The sequence below is a fragment of the Emydura macquarii genome, unplaced genomic scaffold (assembly GCF_026122565.2).
Source record: "Emydura macquarii macquarii isolate MOO-44397 ecotype Brisbane River unplaced genomic scaffold, CSIRO-AGI_Emac_v2 contig_1451, whole genome shotgun sequence".
NCBI classification, from domain to species: domain Eukaryota; kingdom Metazoa; phylum Chordata; order Testudines; family Chelidae; genus Emydura; species Emydura macquarii.
Genome location: NW_027131588.1, coordinates 4,657,634 through 4,682,100, shown reverse-complemented (window position 1 = coordinate 4,682,100; position 24,467 = coordinate 4,657,634). Strand labels below are relative to the sequence as shown.

At 36.9% G+C, this 24,467-nt stretch overlaps 1 protein-coding gene across 5 annotated transcripts in view; it reads left to right on the top strand.

Annotated features, from left to right (window-relative positions):
- The window catches only part of NFIB (nuclear factor I B), a 219,707-nt gene that overhangs the window by 167,826 nt on the left and 27,414 nt on the right, over positions 1 to 24,467 (top strand). For 3 of the 5 annotated variants that reach the window (XM_067553103.1, XM_067553105.1, XM_067553102.1), the window contains exons 9-10: positions 13,082 to 13,247; positions 16,856 to 16,938. In XM_067553103.1, the coding sequence (XP_067409204.1) occupies positions 13,082 to 13,247; positions 16,856 to 16,938 (249 nt within the window). The remainder of the gene's footprint in view (positions 1 to 13,081; positions 13,248 to 16,855; positions 16,939 to 24,467) is intronic. The other 2 variants (XM_067553107.1, XM_067553104.1) reach the window with 1 other exon arrangement.

Here is a 24,467-nt window from a genome sequence, read left to right as displayed (position 1 = left end):
AATTATTCAGCACTTGTTTTACTTACATTTAAATTTCTTATATATGTTAAAATGGCAGATTAGGTGATAATCCCTCCAGATTGTTCCATGTTTTGCTTCAGATTATCAAGATAAAAATGCAGCTTCTAACTGAAGTATCTCACTCTCTTTCGATCACTTTATGAATGCACTCTCTTGTGGTTTTAATATTGTGAAGCATATTTATTGAGCGGGAGGAGCTGTATCAACTCTTTCCCAAGGAGAATCAACTCCCTTTCTAATATCTACAGATAAAAGATTAATCTGTTAATTTTAAACAGAAGTTCTACTTTGCTGATGCTTTCAGACTAGCAGCAAACTGAAAACATTTTTCATTCTTGTCTTGTTGCACACTAGGGAATAACAGGCCAAATTGCCTTTGATTTACTTCTTTTGTCACCTTTCATAACCTTTAGATTAGGGGAATGTTTTTCATTTCATCTGATGTTTGATTTAGTTTCTGAGGGGATTGGGTGAAGCAACATTTAATATCATATTCCAATCTTTTACTCCAATGGTTCTTTGCAGTTTCGTATTATTAATTATTATTAGTAGTATCACATTTTCATTTTAGTCTTCAAAACTTCCATACAGATGTATGGTACACTAGAGAATTTGTATGCCCAATCTAACCTTCACTTGTGCACAACAACTGCAGAATGTGGCCCCTGTAAAACTGTAAAAAAGCAAGAATATTTTTTCTTATGAAAAGAAGCAGCCATCAGTGAAATTTCAGTGACAAAAGAGAATTGTTCTGACACAATGGCATGCTTTGAGCCAAACCAGTTTTTCTTTTTTAAATAAAACATGAATTTTTATTCAAACAAATTTAATTATTATAAAATGCAAAACTGCATTTGTAGAAATACCACATCAAATTTAATTATACTTTCCCACCTCAAAACATGTTCATTTGGATTTCAAAAGGAAAGCTATGATGATAGTCTTATTTTCAGCTTTAGAAATAGAAAGAATAGATACCCTGACAGCATTTACCTATAATGAACTGTTCCTCCCCAACATCTTTCAGTAATACACTAATTTAGATTGTTACGACAAGCAACTGAGATGCCTTGTACTCCCCACAGCAATTTTGAGATTAATTACATTACTGCGGCACCCATTATAGTGAGACAGTCATCCTATTCAATGGAATATTTTAAGTAAAATTAGTTTAAAGATATAGGGCTCCCATAAGTTTCCACAGGGGAAAGCAGTGGGCAATTTTCTTGACATAATGCTAAATGCTCCAAATTACGTGTGATGAACAGTCAGGAAGTTCAAACAGTCCCTGTAGCTACAGTGATGAATGATACAACTGAGGTACCTAAACAAAATAGAGAGCCTGGGCTCCTAATCTCAATATTCAATTTATATATGTTTTTTATCATCTGCTGTGACTGGAGAATGAATAAATAAATATGTTGAACATAGAATGAAATCTCCACTAAGCACCTCTGCCTCCAACAGGTGACTTAAAAATATGCCCAAGATTTCCAGTTCTTCTGGACCACTATTTAAATATGTGCTTTTACTGAACAACTGATTTTTTTTAGCCTTTTTGTGTGGGGCACATGCGTGCATCCATGCTTATTCGGAAGGGGTGGTAGTCCCTCCATATTTAAGGCTGACACTGACAATATAAGATTGATTTTCTTCCACCATATCTTTACAAAAAACTAACCACCCCACCTGTACCTAATCTGTCTGTAATATGCCTATGTTTGTTCAGGGTGTGGACATTTGGACACCCATTTCCCATTAAAATCAATGGAAACTGGGCATTCCAATCCCCTAGATGGCTTTGAAAATCTCAGCCCAGGTGCGTGTACACTTACACATTATTTTTACCATATTTAAAATGCATTAACGATCCTGAGTGTCATGTGATTAAATCAATACAAAGCATTAAAATATCGTTCAAGATCCAATTAGGATAGTTCAAAATGATCCCAACAAACACCAGACAAGCCATCCCACTAGGCAAGAGAGATGATTCCCAAATTAACACAAAAAATAATAAAGAAAAGGGGTTAGCAGATACAAAAAAGAAAGGTGATGACAACAACAAAAAAACAGTCAAGGAGAACCCTTCCAAAGAACATCCTGATTTCTGTAAGGTACATCCAGGCTTGGGCTGGAGCCTGGGATGTAGGAACCAGCAAGGGGGAGGGTCCCAGAGTCTGGACTCCAGTCCAAGCCCAGACAACTACACTGCAACTTTATAACCTTCCAGTCCCAAGCCCAGGAGCCTGAGTCAGATGACAAGGCCGGCCATTTGTGTTTTATTGCAGTGTAGATATACCCTTTGCTGACCTCTTCTGAGAGAGGGTTCCACAGCTGAGGACACTAGAATGAGAAAACCCTGCTCTCATCCTCTTCCAGAATGAACTAGGGAATCCCAAGAGATCAAAGCTAAATAGGAGCATGGATAGGCAATCTCTCAAATACTTAGGGTCTGGATTATGAAAGCCACTATCTACAAGTAGTAAAACCTCAAACTGTATTTTCTGGTAAACTGGCAATCAGTTCAGATCTCAGAGAGAGAGTGTATACTGACTCTTGTCTTCAGGAGTAAAGATCTGATCCTGTTCCCATTGAAATGAATGACTTACACTTGAACTAAATTGGAGTCCATGTGAGCAGCTTCTTATTGGCTAGAAGTTCCTGGCAGCAGTGAAGGGTGGTACTTGTGCTGATTTGCATATGTGTCTATTTAATTAATGGCTCTGGCTTTGTGTGAAGACAGTGACTTCTGAGCTACTAGAAAGAGCAGCTTCTGGAAGCTGGTGACGTTTTCCTGTCTTAATTGCTTGGAATATTCTCTCTTTGTTTAATAAATGATAGACATATTGTTAAGGAACTCCATGCGGGTGCTTTGTGGTTCTTCAGTACATAACTGCAAGCAAGTTTAGCTGCAAGGATGTGATCTTGTTTGTCTCCAGTTGGACTGGTTAAAGGATTTCCTGTTTGTTCCAAGGAGAACTGTAATAGAATAGATCAATAAAAGATACATGTGGGTTTCTTTGGTGTAGCTAGGATATTTCGTTTACTTATAGGTAAGAATTCTGAATCTTCTTGGCTATTTGAATGAGGCTTTCTTTACACAAGACATCGCTGAAGATGAAAAAGGCAATCTTTTTAATGGTAATGGGCAGGCAAATGGTAAAATATTGGCATACTTAAGGTCACCCCAGAAGTCTGGTGACAAATCGTTTAAATACTTCATTTGCCATTTTAAGTTAATATTTTTATATATTACTTATGTTTAATTTATAAAATGCAATAAATTGTAAGTTTCTTGGCTGTACATATGCCATTTAACCCAGATGTATTTTAAACTAAAGCAAATTTTATCTTTAAAGAGAATTCCTTTCCCATACATGCAAACTCACATCTCACAGCCTTCAAGGCAAAATTCTAAATAGAGAGGGAACTTGCCCCATATCCTAAATGTCAGTGATCTCACGCTTTGTCAGACCACGCGGAAAATGTATTCCAAGGTTGAGGTGTCCTTATCTAGAATAGCTGCAACTAGCCATGTGACATTTATATCTGGGCATTGTTAGCTCAAATGCTTGAGCTGATCTTAGCTATCACAGCAGTGCATAGGGAGAGAGGTGTTGTCTCAGACAGACAGGACTCAAAGTCAACACCTGAATTGCTCTCAGAAAGTTATAGGTAGGCAATGCTTTCGGCCAAGAACTGGTTTAACAAGTTTTCTAAGCTAGCTCCAGCAAGCAGACAGGCAGCTGCATGCTACAGCACCTGAAGCTTCTGTGTGAGAAGGTTAGCTTCATGTAAAATGCATTTAATTAATCCATTAGGAAGATCACAAAGGCTTGGATGACTGTAGTGAGACTCATATCTGAGAGCATTGATTATACACGTATTACCGGATATAGATGGAAAAAGACTTTCTTAACACTGATTCAGCCTAAGGTTCCAGTAGCAAATGGGGACCCTACACACACTTAATTGTGCACCTCTTGAACAAACAGTGGTCATTTTCCCTTAGGTAGATATCATCCCATGGTACCTTCAAGATCCTTTCCTGCAGTTTGTTAGCATAACCATTTTCTCATATTCAGCAGAACACTGGGAAAGGAAGGGCACCATACCATTTGAGTCTGATTAAATTGAGACTTGTAGCTGTCTTCCATATGAGGGTGATATTGAAGCCCATGTCATCTCACACCCTCCCAGTGGGCTCACATCTACATTGAACAGGCGGGGTGACAGAATAGAACATTATTATGCCCTGATTGAAAAAGCACTAACATTTTGCAAGGTGACACCTGCACCATACGCATAAAAGAGGATGTAGAAAAACAGAAGAGCTATTTCCTTTCCCTTATAAAATTTTGGAAGAGGCAGCACCCATTGTGTGTATTCTAGAGCAGACTGGCACTGGCCTATTGACAGAAACTGTCAAATAACTAAAAAAAAACCCCAAGAGTCCTGTAGCACCTTAAAGACTAATAAATTTCTGTGGGCATAAGCTTTCGTGGGCTGCAACTCACTTCGTCAGATGCATGAAGTGGAAACCACAGATAGGAGATATATATATACATCCAAGGGTGAGAAACATAACAAATGTTACATACAAACAAACAAACAAACAACACAACACAAGAACAAATCTACACGGATACACACCCCCTGAGCCCCGACCATGGTTATTCTATCTGCTACCCAAAATCCACAAACCCAGGAATCCTGGACGCCCCATCATCTCAGACATTGGCACTCTCACAGCAGGATTGTCAGGCTATGTGGACTCTCGCGCTATGCCACCAGCACTCCTAGCTATCTTTGTGATACCATTGACTTCCTAAGAAAACTACAATCCATCGGTGATCTCCCAGAAAACACCATCCTAGCCACTATGGACGTAAAAGTTCTCTACACCAACATAGCACACAAAGATGGACTACAAACCATCAGGAACATTTTCCCTGATGATTATATGGGACACCTGGTAGCTGAATTTTGTGACTTTGTCCTGACCCACAACTATTTCAGATTTGGAGACAATCTGTACCTTCAAGTCAGTGGCACAGCTATGGGCACCTGCATGGCCCCACAGTATGCCAACATTTTTATGGCTGACCTAGAACATCGCTTCCTCGAAACTTGTCCCCAAGCACCTCTTCTTTACCTACGCTACATTGATGACATTTTCATCATCTGGACCCATGGGAAAGAGTCCCTCGAAGAATTCCACCAGGATTTCACCATCAACCTCAGCGTGGACCAGTCCACACAAGAAATCCACTTGCTGGACACTACAATACAAATAAGGGATGGTCACATTAATACCACCCTATACCGAGAACCAACTGAGTGCAATATATACTTTCATGCCTCCAGCTTCCACCCTGGACACATTACACGATCCATTGTCTACAGCCAAGCCCCAAGATACAACCAGATTTGCTCCGATCCCTCAGACAGAGACAAACACCTACAGGATCTCCATAAAACATTCTTAAAATTACAGTACCCACCTGTGGAGGTGAAGAAACAAATTGACAGAGCCAGACGGGTACCCAGAAGTCACCTACTACAGAACAGACTCAACAAAGAAAACAGCAGAACACCGCTGGCCATCACCTACAGCCCCCAGCTAAAATCTCTCCAACACATCATTAAGGATCTACAACCTATCCTAGAAGATGATCCCTCACTCACTCAAGCCGTGGAAGGCAGGCCTATCCTTGCTTACAGACAGCCCCCCAACCTGATGCAAATACTCACCAGCAATCGTACACCATACAACAAGAACACTAACCCAGGAACCTATCCCTGCAACAAACCCCATTGCCAACTCTGCCTACACATTGACTCTAGTGACACCATCACAGGTCCTAACCACATCAGCCACACCATCAGGAGCTCATTCACCTGCACATCTACTAATGTAATATATGCTATCATGTGTCAACAATGCCCCTCTGCCATGTACATTGGCCAAATTGAACTGTCACTACGCAAATGAATAAATGGACACAAACCAGACATAAAAAATGGTAACATCCATAAGCTAGTAGGAGAGCACTTCAATCTCCCAGGACACTCTGTAGCTGACTTGAAAGTTGCCATACTTCTACAAAAAATCTTCAAAAACAGACTTCAGTGAGAAACTGCAGAGCTGGAACTAATATGCAAACTTGACACAATCAGACTGAGTCTGAATAGAGACTTGGAATGGTTATCTCATTACAAGAATTGTTACTGTTCACACATTCTCACCTTCTTCTAATCAATGGTTGTGAATAGCCCTAACTGAATTGACTTTGTTAGCACTTGTCCTCCCCATTGTTATGTTTCTCACCCTTGGATGTATATATACACCTCCTATTTGTGGTTTCCACTCATGCATCTGATGAAGTGGGTTGCAGCCCACGAAAGCTTATGCCAGCAGAAATTTGTTAGTCTTTAAGGTGCTACCCGACTTTTGTTGTTTTTGCTGTATACAGACTAACTACCCCTCTGGAACTTGTCGAATGACTGAACTCCTGGATGGATGTGGCCAATATTCAGTTTTTAAGAAAGGATCCTTTTGTATGCAGAGAAACATAAGTTTGCAAAACTTGGATCTGTCTGAAGCTTATCAAGTCTTGAAAATCTTTCTATTCTATGGTTTTCTATTGTTGTCCATTACTGTACTATCTGAGCCTGACCAGTAAAAGGGGCTGTTCTCTTAGAATAAATTTTCCTGTGGAATGGCTAGTGCTCCAGCTGTAGGTCAAAACCTGATGGATCAGATATGACAAGGATTCATGGATTGATCAGCTACCTGGATATTACACTTCTTAAAACAGTAATGTGGCAACATTTCTGAGAAACTTGGAGTTTCTGTTGAAGAGTTTTTGTTTGAAATGCAGGTGAAAAATGATAGATGTATTGTTCTCCAGACTTAATAATTTGCTTGGGTCAGATGATTTATATGGAAGGCTGAATGTCTTCTGAAATACCTAAAAGTGGTGTCCAAAGTGCCTGTACCTATGAAGATCAGGAATTAAGAATTTTTTTCTAGCCCTGGTTAATTACTTCGAAAAGTTTCTACCAAACTTCTCTTCAGTTAGAATCCCAAGGATACAGTTGTTTAAAAAAGGGATTTTACTTGGGTTTAGACTGAAAAGACATTTGGTGTCTGTGAGCATATTGTTGCATATTCATCCCAAGTTAGACCTGTTGTTAGACTGGTAGGTACAGGGGTGGCCATATCTCATAAACTGAATGTGGGACCAAAAGACCAATCACTTTTGCTTCCAGAAACTGAGCTAAAGCAGAGAAAATAACATCGTCAGATAGAAGAGAGACCTTCAGTGTTATTATATTTGGATATGGGAAATTCTATGAGATTGTGTGTGAAAGAAGGATATGATCATTGATTAGACTATTAGTCTCTGGGTAAAATTCCTGCACTGAAAATCAGGATGTTACAGATACATCCTGATTTTTAGAAGGTCTTGGGACCTAACCTTCAAAAATGCACATTTAAATTTCTATTCAGATTTTGAGTAGGAAACTAGGGACAGATACATGTTTAAATAGTATCAATAGTCGGATCTTTGAGGTTTAGCAAATCTGAGTTTATATGTAGAGAGTGCTATAAGCAATTGCTATATTATATCAGCTGTGATTTATTCCAGTGACACTGGGTACAAGTCATCTGAAAAAACATAGAAACCCTGATGCATTATCCCAGTTGATGTTTGCAGTGGATTATTATTAGATTATTAGAATCTCCTTTTGGGATAATTTTCTACTACTTCAGAAGAAGTTGTATTGGAACCTGGAAATGACCTTGCCCTTTAAAAACAAACAAAACAAAACTGTGGATCTCTTGAATGACATAGCACAAATATGTTAAATGCTCCATCACTCAAATCATATGCACTTCAAGTAAATAATTTCACAGTAACAGTGGGCTTTCAATATGGTGATACCAAAACCCCCTTAAACCATATTTTTGTTAGAACTGAAAGAGTTAAAATCATAACAGTTGTTTTTATTAAAACTGTTTTTAATAAAAAATCAGCTCTTTTTTGGTGGCCAAATATTGGTCAGGATTCAGAATTGGAGAATGCATAGTGCTGTTTGTGCCAAAAGCCCTAAATGCAGCGGCCTCTGTATCTTGCCCTCTCAGTGGGCTTAAAACTCATGGCAGAGAATTTATAACAATCTTCCGAGAAGGAAAAGCAAATGTTCCTGATAAGAGCAATAGAAACTCAAGGTGGCCAGAAGTAATAGACGTAGGTTAGACCACGTTCTGCAACAGCTGTGCAGAGCCAATGTCTTTCTGGGATAGCTGCCACGTTCTGCTCCAGAAGCTAAACTTTCACTTAAAAAGCTGCTAGTCTTGCAATTGCAAAGATACCCTTAAAATGTGAACTCTGTGTGAAACAATGCAGTGATGTCAGTATAAGTCTGCAGACAGGCTGAAACAATGGCTTTGAGAGCACTGTGAACTGACCTGTTTAATCTTAAAACGTTAACTCTGAAACCTAAGTATGACAATTTAAACATCAACTTTGTTAATTTTTTTTCACTGCTGGTATCAGCATGAAAAAAAAAACCCAGGAGTGATATTTTGATATCATGACTGGGTGGTTCTTGCATTATAGACAGAATCTGGGAGAGTACTCACTCACTTTTCCCCCCCCTATCTGACCCTAGTAGTAGATTTCAGCAGTAATACTTCTAGCAAAAGCAATAAAGTGTTTAAAAAATTGTTTGCTCCATGTAGATTTCCATGAGACAGCGGTCCTTAATTATCAGATGGTGGTCCTTAATTCAGACATGAAAAATTTCAAATATTATTAAAGAAAAATGGTATAAATAAAACCTATGTGATCTGGCGCTTACCTGCAACAAAGATTAGACCAAACTTTAAATAAGCAAAAGAAGAGCTTAAGCGATCAGGTTGGTACTGAGCCATCATGTAGCAAATTTTTTTTGTTATCTTTGTTGCCAAATAATACCACACTAAACTCAGGCTGAGTAATCTTTGCAATGTCAGTTCGAAACCAGATTTTTCTGATTTACAACCTCTAATAGCAAAGCAAGTGTTAAGACAAACAAGTAGAAAAATATGAAAGCAGAAAATTTTTGAAGAAGCAAGAGAACAAGTCTTGGAGATTACAGGGATGAGAGAGTAGACCGAGGAATAAATGTAATTTAAAAAGTACCTGAGTCAATGGCATATCTTGAGATTTTAAATAATGAAATTGTTAATAAACATGTACTTCAGTTATTGCTTGTAAATGAAATGTTCTCAGGGTCTGAAATTTTGGAAACATTGTCTGAGTAAAACTCATGAAAAAACAGTTTTATCTTTCCCTAATTTGGAGGTTTTGTTTCTCTTGTTGGACAGTATAGAGCTTCAGCTGCATTGCATTGGGCCTATGTGTATACAGACACTGTTATGGACAGTATTTGCCACATGAGAAATTTATAAACAAATACAGAAAGTCAGTTAGGACTGTTGGGGTTAAATGCCAGCTCCACAGACGTCAATAGCAAGTCTCCCATTGACTGCAGTGGACAGCGAGTCTCAAAATCCTGGTCAACAGACTTGCGCTCATGGGTCTTGCGCTATGGTGCTAAAAACACCTATGTAGATACTCAGACTGGAGCTGGAATTCAGACTCTGAAGTCCATCCCTCTCCTCTGTCAGCCTTGGCTCTACGACCCGCTGCTGAGGGCTGCCATTCGCTGTGTAGATGTATCCTGCAAGGCCAGGATTTCACTCTTAGTTTGGCAGTGGGTGAGGGATATGTGCTATGTTAATTTTTTGTGTGTCATCGAGGTAAATTATTGCTTATTGGAGAATAAATGTTGAATGTGTGCTTTGCAAGTTGTTTAGCATGGCAAAGAAAGGGTTCATTTTCTTGGACCATATGCACAGGCACTGAGCTAGAGTCCGTGAGAGCTGCTGCATTCCTGTTGACCAGAATCACTAGGGAATAGTAAAAGGTGATACATTGTTGCAAATTGTGCTTGACTCCAGCTGTGTCCATTTAATTAATTTGAGTCTGGTTTTGGATACAGAGCTGCTTTTGGAAGCTGATGACACTGGCTGTTTTAATCCATAAATTCCTAGGAATCTTTTTTTTAAATACTAAAACACTCTTGGTGGGACAATCTAAGCAGTTTCTTTTTGATTCTGCAACACATAACAGAAACCAAGTCCTAACAGGTAACTGTGCCCCCCATAGATCCCTAACTCTATCCAATAAACACTAAAAAGAACTCAGACCACAGTAATCCTGTCCATCAGACTGTCTTCACAGTCCACACATTACCCAATATGCTATATAACCTCCTTTACCAACTTTTAAAAAGAAAAAAAAAAGAAAAATCCCCTATTCCTAATTGGCAATGTGTGATCATAAGAATTTTCAATCTTTAGGGACATGTTTATTTTACCACCTGATTTTGGTTTTATAAGTTATGAATGATCATGCATAACTCATGAAAATGTTACATGTATTGCACATTGCCAAATGGCATATATTATTTCTATATATACTACATATCTGGTGGTGTCTCGATGTTATAACTATGGAGGTCATATGATAAATTGTGTTTATCATACACCTTCCACTTGCACTGTGCCCACTAATCCATTACTCCCAGGACTATTTGTAACAATCCAAACTGTGGAACAGCTTCTAGCAAGCTCTATTTAAAAAAAAAAAAAAGAGCAGCAGCCAGATAATTTTTTTTCTTTTCCCCACAAATATGGATTTTCCATCAAAATTATACTATTCAGCCCTCAGCTGTTTTAACGTATGATATATTGCAATCGATTGGAGCTAACAATTGCTTCTAAATATATATAGTTGCTTACAGTACGTGATTGTTGGAAGATCCCCGTATTTACAACCTTAAAACATTATAGCTGGGAGAGCTATTTTAGGTAATTTTTAGAGATTTCTGAAATTCTGTTAGTTACAGTTTTTCTTTACCTGCATTGCCAGTTCATTTGGATTATGGTAATTAAGACACCTGATTTTATGGCTAAGAGATATTTAAAATAGTACCCATAAAAATAAAACTATCTAAAATATTGCTAAAATAGGGGGCGGGGTTGGTAAAATATATGGCATATACAAAATGCGTGATGGTGTGATGTGATAGAAAGGTTTTATTGATACTGGTGGAAAGATCTGCATAACTTTTTCATGGGTTCACCGCTTGTAAATAATTTGGCCATCCAAGCAGATGCTGATTAAACCTTTATATTACACCATTATGTATTCAGTGTACATTATCTTCTGTATATTAATGCTGTTCCTACCACAAGGGTTGAACAGGTTTGGAGGAAAGACCTATCCAATTGTTGAAAGTTTCATAGAATAGAGAAAATATATGAAGTACCAACAAAGTGTTTTTAATACAGAAGAACTTTTCATCCTTATGAACTGTTATTGCCTTTTTAATTTGAAACTGTTTTTAAACATGAGATATGCAACTGTGTTTATTTTCCCATTAGTAAAGACCCACACATCACAACAGAAGAATAAATTCTAAAGTAGCTAGATCTCTTAGAACTGTATGTCAGATCATCCTTTGTTTCATAGCCTTGAAATATCTAAATGCAATACGGTCATGTTTAAGAGATAATTTAAATTTGCTTCCTCTAGTGCAATAATTGCTCAGGAACTTGTCATCAATTTAACATTTTTTCTGTTGCTTTTCGTCATAGAACCTTAGAATTTAGAGAGAGAAATAACCTATTAGATCAACTAATGAATTTTCCTGTCAATACAGGATTGGTCTCTATTTGTACATATTTGACCAGTCAGTATTTATTATTGTTTATTTAGTCTCTGTAGTTTTAAAAGTCCTAAAGGAAAAGGCTCCCATTATCTCCCTCGGGAGATTATTCCATAGTTTAATAGATCATACTCTCAGGAAGTTTTTCTTGATGTTCTTTTACATTTCATCATTCTTTATTCCCTTCCATTACTCCCATATTATACTTCCAAATAATCCTTCACATATTTGTAGATGTCATGAAAACCAATAATTATTGCTTCGCCAAGCTAATCATATTTACCTCCTTTAACCTTTCCTTGTAAATCAGTCCATCCAGATCCTTTAACAACCTATGTTTCTCTCTGATTTGTCAATATCTTTATGATAATAAATTGCCCCAGAGTTTATGCATTACATTTGTTATGGACTTTAAGAGCCCTTTAAAATTCACAGAAGAAATAATCAGTTTCAGGCTAAGGGTTACCAGTTGATGTTTTTGTTTTTTTATTATTTACTAGAACATTTAGACTATTTAGGGCCAAATTTAGCTCTTGGATAAATGAGCACATAGCTCAAAGAAAGTTGCCAAAGTTGGGTATATATGTATGCTGAAGATAAAATTTCACCCTGATTGTGTCATAGGGCTAAATTCAGACTACCTCTTATATACCCTGTACATCTATCCGTGAAAAGCGTTAATTAGGCTCATTATACTATTGAAATATACACAGTTCACACTTTTCAAGTCCTCTGTGAAAGGGGCAGAGTCTGGTGGGCCTCGGGCCAGATGGCAGCGTCTACACATTTTAGTGTCTCCTTCTCTGGCCCCCTATGCAGCCTTCTCTGCATTTATCTCAGACTTCTAGCATGTGCGGAGAGCAAACAGCTGTGCGCTTGTTTGGCGTACATTCCCAGGCCAGCCAGAATACTGGCCCAGACTAAGGCAGCCTTTTAATATGTGTTTCTGTTAAGTGCTTCAGGCTCTGTGTTTGGCCAGCTGAATCCTACTATGTGAGCAGCACTACTATTATAAAATATGAAAATCATATTAAGATTGAAATAAAACTGATCAGAAGGTTACTGTGAATCAAGAGTTTGGGGTCTATTCTGCTATTCACTAAGTATGCTAAATATAGATAGATACATTAGTTTGTAACAATTACATACTCTGTCTGGCGCACAGATATTGAGGTGATGAGTGTTCTACAAAACCCTAAGAGAAGTTGGTAGATTTTTTTAAACACAATGTGTATATTTCACAAGGCATTCTTTTGGTTTTGTTTTGTAGCCTAACAGCAGTGGTCAAGTAGTAGGGAAAGTGCCTGGCCATTTTACTCCAGTTTTGGCACCCTCTCCCCATCACAGTGCGGTGAGACCTGTGACCCTGACAATGACAGATACTAAACCCATCACTACATCCACTGAAGGTGAGGCATCTTCACCTGCAGCAATCAGTAAGTATTTCTCTAGGAAACAAAAAATGTCCATCGAAAGTTCGATATGATTTCAAATTAAGGCCAAAAAAGGTGCCTTTTCCTACTATTTGACCAGGTGGATGCTCATGATTTATATTGAAAGCAAACGTGATCTGACCACAAAGCTTTTCCTCCTCAAATTTTAGTCATCGCCTCATGTTACATAAATTGATGTTTGTGACATGATAACCAGAATCTAAAGGGAAAAGTTTATTTGAGCACCATCCATTGACAAAGAACGAAACACGATTGTTCATCTAAGGTGGACATTGTTATGACATTGAGAAGCACATTCAGACTGCAAGGTTTCAAATCACCCACACTTGGATTCCAAAAAGAGATTAGATAATTGCTCCTCAATGAGCTTTCCTACAGAAATCAATCTTTGTTACGAAGCATACTGAATCAGAGCTATGATAATTGCATGTTTATATAGGTTGTGTTGTTAGCAAAAATAAAATGATGTGGCATACAACAAAGGAAATTTTAATTCACTGTCATTGATGCTACAAGGGTTGGTGGCTTAACTACATCTGCTTTTTTAACCCCTTGAAAGTTTTATGTGCCTTTGTACAATATGCTCAGCACCATATTATTTATCCTATTATCTTCAATGGAATTGCAGCCATGGAAGTATGTGCAATGTACATACTAAAATCATTTGATCATTTCTGTTTTGGATAACCATTTCATATCCAATGATATGCAAAGTGTTATTTTTTACCTAGCTTATACACTTTCGTTAGCAAAACTGGGTAAATATTGTTTCTGATCTTTTAGGTCTTTAGAGGGTCAACATTACTGATACTGATTACTGGCAACATTTTTAGAAAATAGTCGTGATCAGACTAGAAGAAGATCTCTATGCTGAAATTTCTATCTTCCAAAGTGTAGTTAGAGCCTAAACTATGTTTAAGCCAAACCAACCAAACAAAAAATACTTAACGTACCTAAAAGAATATGGATTTCTGTAGGGTCAGTTCCATTAAAATGGATCATTTTAGTTACATTAGGTATCTAAATTGTGCGTGTGGTCTCTAGACACTGGATTATAAATAATCAAGGCTCTAAATAGTGTTTTTTTGTTACTTTAAGATCTTATTTTATAGAACAAAATAGAGATTTAAATGAGTTTTGAGCAAGCAATACATAAGGGGGAAACTGCATAAGTATCTATTACAAAGAGAAATAAGTGAGTCCTAAAGATAATCTGGGTGTAAAACACCATTGTTTAATTATGAACTGATTAATAATTATATTGATAGGATTATAGAAATATTTAGCTATTCTTTTGGAATAGCAAAAGAGGCTTCTGGGGGGGCTAAATGTTGGAGTGGATTAACACCCTTACTGGTGGTTTACCATGCAGATGTTGCATCTTTGAGGTGCTGCTATTTCTGGTATATTCAACAACAAATAAGAAGTTAGTGCTTTAGCCTTTCAGCTCAGGGAGGGAGAGGAAACTTGGTTCAAATTTGGCTTGGATTATTGGTGGTTTCATCCTTGTTACTGTTTGTCAAATTCACACAATGGGGCACAATTGTCTGTGCTCAACAGAGGCCATGGCCTGGCATATGAAGGGAAGGGAGATCAAGTATGATATCAGAGCTGCAGGAAGAAGCTTGTACTCTACCTGTCCACATTAAGGCCTAGTTCAAGGAGTCTTTTTAGAAGGAAACAGACCTTATTTGTGCACTAATAATTATGCAGGTATTAAAGAGTGAAGCCTGGGATTTTTAAAAGAGCCTAAAGGAATTAGGCACTCAGTTTTACTGCATTTCAGTGGAATTTGAGCAACTAAGTCTCCTATAGTACTTTGAAAATCCTAGCCTAGATCTTTGAAATGAGGCCTCTTTCTGCATGCAGAAGGTCATGTGAGCAGCTTTTTGCCTATACAGCTTTTGTTCTCTATCACTAGTGCTCGTAAGTGAAAAGTATTTATGTGCAAATCCCATTTGAGTGTGCAAATTGTATGCACAAGGGATAGCACACACAAATTACATGCGCACGTGAAAATTTGTCAGTAACTAGTAAACAAAACAAAGCAGATGTAAGCTGAAAGAAGGTATCTTGCTGCTGGACATACATAAAACAGTCACTGACCTTAATATTCATGCCCCAAGAGGGTTTCACACATGCATTACATGGGATAATTAGGCCCTAATAGTTTTTTAAACATTGCGAATTTATTTTTAATAAAAGATTAATTGCAAAAAGACTAAATGTTTTGTTTGGCCAATAAATTGCTGCAAATATTGATTAAACATAAATGCTGTCATTGTTTCTGTTTAGCGAGTTTCAACCTAATCAGCATATAAAAGCAAATGATTAATACTGACTTTGTTCTGAAATATAACAAATGAATTGTTCAGAACTAGACAGAACAACAGACTTTGATAACATTTCAGTCAAGGGACTCTAGCGTCTGGAATCACAATTTATTTCTAATATCTGATCCATTTTTATGGCAGTCTCTCAGTGAAAGCTGTTTGCTATAAAAAAACCATGTTAAAAAGCCCTCAAAAATTCAGAAGTTTTTTTATGTATTTGCTATATGATTTTAACATCATACAGCCAATTAGCTAAAAATTCTATTCAGCTTCCTCACTCTGTTCTCAGTCTTCATGTTCACTCCATTTCGGCAGCTCTACTTTGTCCTTCAACAAATGATTGTTACAATGTGGTCATCTACACAGTATGAAGTGGAGTGAGATCACATAGGCAACCAAGAGCCATGAGAGGGTAATGGTTTTCAGACGCTACTGATCTACGCCAGATTTGAATGGTGACCTACAGGTGAAAGGTTTTGTATCCCTTTACCAATTGCTTGAGCCACCCAGTCCCCTCACAGATTTTTCTAAGCTTCTGCACCATAGAAAAGCAAAAAGAGCCTTTACTGTATTGGCCCCTAATTAATGCTATTTTCTGATATGTAAAATGGCTGAATGTTTACTATTATGCTGCATAGCAAAAGTTCTCTGGTTAGTGCTGATCACATTGTATCCTTCTTCCAAAGGACTGTAAAGATTAATTTCATGCCACATAAGCAAATCAAGCTTTAGGTTTCAGTTTTAAGTAATTAACTCCTTTTCCCAGACAAATTTTGTGATGGGAGTTCACAAATTGAATTAGCGTAAATTAGTAGGTTCTCCTGTCGCTCATACCAGTGTAACTCCATTGACTTCATTTGTTGGATGTTTATATTAGTGTAACTGATGTGTATTAGTGTAACTAATATAAATTGGAGGCCCATAACTCAGACCCATAACACTTTAGAATGTAGTGCTTCCTTTAACTATTTGTAAAATTCTGCAACCAGAGGAATTCTTATTCTAACTACAAGCCTAATTCTGACCTCAGATTCACACATGCAGCTTCCATTGAAGTGGATGGGAATTGTACATGCTGTGCACCTAAGGGCTGAATTTGGCCCTATGTTTCTTTTGCTTTACTAATAAAAGAAATCAACACACTTCCTATACATTGCAAATCATAACTCTGGTCTCTTATATCTGTACTTTACATGCACAGGGTAATAGTTAACAGGTCGCTATTTTTATCAATGTGTTTTGTTCTTCCTTAATCAGCCTACACAGCCTCAGGCACATCCCAAGCCAATCGATATGTGGGACTAAGCCCAAGAGACCCATCCTTCCTACACCAGCAACAGGTGGGCAAGTTTCACATAGGTGTAATGATATAGACAAGCTTTTGAAATAGTACCTTTCTACATGCTGCCACTGACATCTTGGATTAGAATGGGATCCTAATGGTTTCAGTATTTGTCATATGAAGACTAGATATGCTAAAGACAAAAAAAACCCCTAAAAACATCAACATAGCTTATGCTTTTGTTTCTTAGATTTGTGCCATGTTAAGGAACTTTTTATAATGCTTCCTTTTATTTTTATTTTATTTTTTTATTCCTTAACTTTATAATGCCTCCTTTTATTTTTGAAGAACTTAAAAGTAGATTCTATAATTGGATATTAAGAATATGTCTGTATAAAGTGTGCAAGGGACAAAACTGAGAACTCATTTCAAAACCATTCAAAAATTAAGCAAAATTAAACAGTACAAGTTACGATTCTCGAGCTATTTCATATTTTCCAGATGTTTAAGCGTACATTTCTGCATTTTCGTTCCAGAAGATGAGTTATAAAACCAAATTCTCAGTGCAACACATCATCATTCCTAATTTAATAGGTTTAAATTGATTTGCTGATTTCAGATGTGATAAAAACACGTTTTTGTTCTAGTTTCTTACATCATTTATGTTTCAAGTAGCATTTTAAATTTCACATCTCATTAATGCTGTAAATTTAATGCAAATGAAGTGTTTACCCAAACTGTGAAAATATACAGCTGAGATTAATGGTGGCTTATAAACAAATTAGCCACAGACAATAGTAGTGCCATGCAAATACAGAAATCCCACATTGCTAGTAACAGTATAACACAAATAAATTCAGACCCTTTAGAACGCAAATATATTTTATGATGTGTGTATATGCTGCTACCAGATCTTGACAACAGAGGAGTTTGACATTAACAGCATATAAAATGTTACAAGTTAAAAATTGAATATGGCAGGAAGAACAGGGGTGTGAAGTAGTTCTTATTATTTATTGTACTATATTTTTCTCAGGCTTAGGTTCCTATCATGCCTGTTTTATTTTAAACAAATCCTACATGCTCTGTGTTTGTTGTGATATAGCTAAACTGTGCTGCATCTGAAACTTCCTATCCCTACCCACTCCAAGGCAAAGGTGGCAGTATGTATAAGTTAAAGATCACCATGTGCAAAGTTCAGAGATGATAGTTTATTCAAGATAATTGACGTTTTGCCAGCTTTGTTAACCAGTGAGACCTAACTGAAAACATCTGTATACAGTTATAAAAATACCAAATAACAATTAGTGGTTATTGCCAACCGTTGGCTTTTCACTAAATTTTCTGGTATTCTTTTTTCACCTTTCTAAGATTGCTGTAATATAAAATGTGTCATAATTACTATAATATGGTTCTATTTGACAAATGTACAGTAAGTGTTCATTGTATTTTAAAACATATGCAAGATTTATAGGTTTAAAACTTGTTTTTTAAAAAACACTGCACACATTTTCTGAAATACTTTTGCTGTGAAATTTTAAATATGATTTCATGACAAGTCTCTGACATCCAGTTAGTTTTGGGATTTGCAAAAGAAACTTAAATATATTTTATTTTAATTCAGCTCCCTCTTTTTCTACAAATTTGCTATTTGATACTTTTTGTTCTCAAGAAAAAGTTATAGAAACTCTCACATCCCTAGAAGATACTGGTAGCCAGCTTAATTTTCTTGTATCTTGTATATTTTTTGTCTTTATAATATATTTTCAGAATAACTTTGGATAATTTCAGCAGTGTCATTAAACATGTTACCAAATGGTTCAGAAACAAAGTAATTTTACATATTTTGTGCATGGAAGTTTATACATTAGTTTCAAACCTGGAAAATGTATTCTGATTCAATGCCTCTGTGTGATTCTAATATTTTAAGTAGAGAGTTTTATGTCAATATTTGTTGTTTATTTAAATGTACCAGTATTTTGACATCCATGGGATATACAGCAGAAGCCCTATAGTAAAGTGAAAAAGTATATAATAGATTAATCTCTGCCATGTAATCTGTATACAATTTGAAATTGCATATGATTGTATATACATGTGTGTGCGCGTCCGTGCTTCATATATACATATATAATATAAATTAAAAAATTAGGGAATAGTTGCATGCACTGAAAGAACAAAGATTTTTAACCACAATTTTAAGATTTTTAGCAGCAGATAAATATGAATATAGTATATATAAGTACAGTATATGTAAAATAACTTTCTAATGAATTGTTACCTTCATCCTCTTAAATCCTAAAAGGCTTTCAGAGATGACATTGCCATACATGTTTATTATCCAGAAAAAAACCCCACCAGAAATTGTCTAAATTACTTCAGTAGATAAAGGTTATCCTTTGGTAAGGCTGAAATGAGATTGATTTACTATGTCCTTTCATTACTTTACAACAATTTAAAAGAGAGCACTTTTCTTATGGCAGGTTCTGAATGCATTTAGTTTAAAGCAGCCCATGATGAATGAAAAGAAAAATCAAGGGGTACATGAAATAAAGGCAATCAATCATTTTATATTAGCTGAGAGAAATTCTAAAGTAGAAAGTCAGTGGTTTTAGTTCCAGAGAGATCTTTTAAACATTCACTGTACCCTTTAATATACATTGACCCCTTAAGTATAAATATTGTCACAGGTACGTTCTTTTACTTTGTTGTAGGGGCTTTATAGAGATTTATTCTCTCAGGTTATGAGAGATATTAATGTGTATTATTGAGTGCTTTTTTTGGTTATTAAAAAAGAACCACAACATAGCCTATATAAATTATAGAAACAACCATAAATTTAAGTTGTATGTTATTTTGTGACTGTCTCTTATAAATAGTCTTTCTGCAAAATAAAATGACAGTTCAGTTGAACTTCCAGTAAAACCATTTATAGCACAAAATTGCTGGAATACTTGCATTTAGATGGGAAGCATTAAATATAACTTGGAAATATTGTGTATGCGTGCGCGCATTTGCACACATGTAGCACCTATGGGAGCAATAGATTTGCATTTGCTGATCTGAATAGCAAGAAAAATATGCTATTACATATGTTACTTAGCATGCTACATTGATAATTAGAAAGGCAAAGTTATGATGAGGAATTAAAAGTCTATGCAGTATACTTTTTGTTGTGATCATTGGTTGGTGCTAGTTGCTAATTGTCTTGAAATGCCAGATATTTCAAAATCGGAACATCAACAATAACATAACAAATATCTCACTTTAATTGCATCTAGAAAGTCATCTACATAAATAGTTCTGCATTAGAAAGGTGCTTGTAAAACATCTTAATGTTTTGTTGTAATCCTTACTTAGCCCCCACAATATCTGTTATAAATTATTAACGACTACTTAGTTAAAGCGCAAAAGTTTTCCTTAATTCATTAATCAATATGCAAGAATTGTTAACTATTCGTAATGGACTCATGTTTCCGGGGATGTTGCTTAATCAACTGTCTCCTATTTAGTCATAGTTAAAATTTTATTTTAGAGTTAGAATATTTTAGTAAGGGTTTTGTTTTTAACTTTGCTTTGGAAGTTGGTGGGATCACTTTATGAATTAATGAATTCTCCTTTGGCACACTGAGCTATCTATGCTAAGAAATGTCTTTATTGAAATAGGAGTTTTACATAAAGGGGAGGTTGGGTAATCTACACAGTAGTATGGGAGCACCTCTCTCTCTCTCCCCTCCCCCCACCTTCCTCTCTCTCCAGCTCATATACACATTGTTTATATTTGAGTTGTAGCAGACACTGGAGATTCATGTTTTCCAAGTCTAGACACTCAGAAAAATTAGAGTAACTGGGTCCAAATCAGCTGGGGTGCAAGCAGGCTCAACTCCTCTGAGCTCCGTGGAGTTGTGTCGGAGTTTCATTTGAGGCCTCATTCTTGGGATTGTACAATCATAACACAGCAATCATTAGTAAAAACAGTTCATTTGCAAAACTCCATGTTAATGGACAATAGAGCAGACTTCTGGTGGATGGACGGTGGCATTTCCTTAGTCTCATTCAGTCTACGTCAGTGTGAATTCACAAAATATAAACTTTATATCCTTGAAACTGTAGAATTCTTAGTGTCTGATGAACAATCCTTCTGGACTTAAAGTCGTTATGGTGCCAGAAACAGCACTCCTTGATTTTATCTATTTAAAAAAAGAAAATATTTATCTTTTTGTTCATAGCACTTAAGGGGTAATGGCTTCACAATTAGTAAGCTTCCTATTGAAACTAACTAAATAAATAAATCAATAGAGTGCTTGCACTTGGCTGTGATATTGCCATCCAGAATTATTTAACTTTTAAAACATCTTTGAGCTTTTAGAAAGAGTAAGAGGGAGGACATTTTCACTCTTTCGCTAAGAGACCAGTCAAGCAAAGACAAATGGCGTTAGTGAGGAAGTTATCAGCTTGTGATACCAGCAACCTTTAAAGCCTTACTTTCTCATGGTCATATACGCTAACTAATGCTGGGCACAATAACTGAGTAGCTGCTAAACGCCTCAGATCCTTGTGTTACTTAATACAGCTGCATGGATTTCACTAGAGCTCGAGCTTTAAGGGTGCGGTATCACACAGCTTTGACATTTATTAAATGGTCAGGTTCCCATGTATACTATAATAAGAAACACTGCAGGCATCTTAAATGTATTTTAAAACTAGAAAACTGTAAGCAGCTTTTTGTTTTTATTTAATTGTTTCCTATACACATGACTACTCTTTTCAAGCAATTTATCCAATAGGAAGTTGTTCTTTCCATATGCATCCTTTAGTTGTTGCGTTCTGCTGTTCAGAATGGAAGCCCCTTCATACCATGGATTGCTGAAAATGTAAACTGAAATGACCACTGAAAACAGTTTCTGGTTTGAAAATGTTTTGGATGCACATTGCTTTTGCTTAAGGCAAAAGACTGAAAGAAGAACGCAAGTGGACTCTTAAACAGAACTTCTCAATAAAGTCCGGAAACAGGTTATCAGCACTTAGGCTGTTCTTATTGTCTCTCTTATCATAATTGACAGTTTGACGTAAAACTTGATCACATGACTGCTAGGGAGGTATGTAAATGGTTAAGAGGTCACCTTTCACATATGCTTGCTGGAAAGGAAACACATTTAAAGGAAGTTTCAGTCAAAACAATGACAGTATGCAAATGTTTAGTTTTATGGGCTTTTCTCAAATAACAAAAGTCATAGCACAGTCTCCTATCATTCACTCACTTTTCCAAATGTGTGTTTACCTTTACTGGTGATCAAAAGGGCATGAAATGAAGGTTAATCTTAGTTAGTAACTTTATTAAAATATAAAAATATAAAGCCTGCTTAAATATTAACCCCTAACGTTATTTAAAGGATTGGCGCTCTAAGATAAAAGAGGGTTGTGTGGCTAAAACTCTGCAGGATGATTGTGCTACTCAAGTGTCCAACTTAAACTAAAAAGAGAGAGGAGATTCAAAGTAAACAATCAGGGCCCAAATCAGGATTGCTCTGTGGCCCCTTTGCACTGACATAATAGGACCAAGGAGCAATCAGATGGCCCCCTAGGTTGGGGTGGAGGTGTATTCCAGGGGTAGTAATGGGTGCAGCTGCCAAGCCCATGGAGGCTTAGGGCAGCAAGGCACATTAAGGCTGCCCTACCCTGCTTTGGGTATAGGTGTTCCCCCTCAACCCCTGAATTTGGCCCATTGAGAGGTGTTTTTTTTTTCTCCTGAGGATAATTTTCCTTATCACTGTTGTATGTGGTTCTGTGAGTGAGGAATATAAAACCCTTGGTTGTGGCCTGTGGTACAAAGGTTTTATCTGAGGGCAGTTTGTATGGAATGCCTTGCTGACAAGTGAAAGAAGTAGAAGTGCCTTATGCAGGTGATCCCAACTTAGGGCTGGTAATGCCTTTATACCACACCATCCTCTCTCTCTCTCTCTCTCTATATATATATATATATATGAAACATATTTTAGAGGGAAAAAACCAGTTTGAAATGTTTTAGAAAGCTTGTAAAATATTTGATAGGGACTATTTCTTGAATCCTTTTGCTTGAAAACTCACGTGCTTTAGTTACTAAAAATCAAGCTGAGAGAGAGAGAGAGAGAAAAAGCAAACTAGTGGGTCAGATCCTTGGCCCTGGCTCAGGCTGCTTCGTGCCACCTAACAACGTAAAGTGGCAGTAGAGCTGACCTAAAGGAGCAGACAAATACTCTCTCTGACAGAGGGGAATTCTTGGGTAGCATACAGACAGCTTTCTGCCACTCACTTCCCATCCTCTACATAAAAGGTCTACCAGGGTGAAGTGAAGTGCTCTGTGTTCTGTCTGATCCCTGGGTAACACAATGGCATTTGCAGATGGCATAATTTTAGTGTAGCCCTCAGGTGCTTATACACTGGGGGCTGCTGGCCTTTTGTTGGCTCCAGAATGACCTAAAATAACACAGAATAGCCATAATATTAAACTCCAGTGTCTCACATCCTTCCAAAGCTAGAAGCAAGTGTTATGTGTCCCATTACAAAGCTGACAATTTCCCTTTTGCAGTGGTATGAAGTTCCCAGTTCTCAGGTGCAGCACAGACCTCTCAGTGCAGGGGAAAACAGGAGAGCTAAGGTGCCTCTCTGGGCTTGCAGAAGTGTCCTTTGAGGGCAGCTTTACTGCTGTCTTCACATTGCCTGCTCCGTGGAAATCTTTCCCCTCCTGGAACTGAGTTTGTTAGGGCCCCTTTACATTGCTCCAGCCCATTGACCTGGAGTAAAGATGTCAAACAATTTTACCTCTGCAGAGACACAGGAAATCAGATTTTAAAGTGATATTTCTTTGGCTCTTATTGGCCCAGAACTAAATCTTAGTCATATTGGTCTTTAGACAAGGGTGATTTTGGAGAGGAAATTCTATGTGAGGAGGAGGAAGAGGAAGCATTTCCCTGTCAGGTTAATTTTGAAAACAAAATGGCGATTGTTTGAAGCTGTTCAGAGATTTGGAACATTAAACGTAAGTCACAGGAAAGTGGTTTAGTAGACGTGCTGCATTTCTAGGCTCATGCTAGAATTATTTATCACGTGCTTCTCTAATTTAGCACATGTGTATATGAAGTGGGCCAGATGAATGGCACTATACCAGTTTACACCAGCTGTGGAATCTAGTCCTATATGTATCTGTATAGATGTGTGTTTGCAACATATATATATATAGAGAGAGAGAGTTACAGTTGTGTGTGTGTGTGTGTGTGTGTGTGTGTGTGTGCATAATAAATAAAATGTTTCATTAACATTTACAAATAAGATGAAAAAAACTCTTGGAGTTTGTGTAATTACACATTTAGGATATTCGTTGTACATACTAAAATCCAATTGAAAAGTAGGATGAAAATTACTGCTTATGCACAGTAGCTGATTTATTGAACTCTAATGTATCGACCATTTATTGTTTTCATCAAATACCAAAAGCAGTCAGATTATATTGCAAAGTAATGGTTTGCCAGATTTTTGAATTAGACAAGCGCATAAAATCATACAGCAGCAATAAGTTCTGGTTTGGCATTCTTATGGCTTATGACTAGC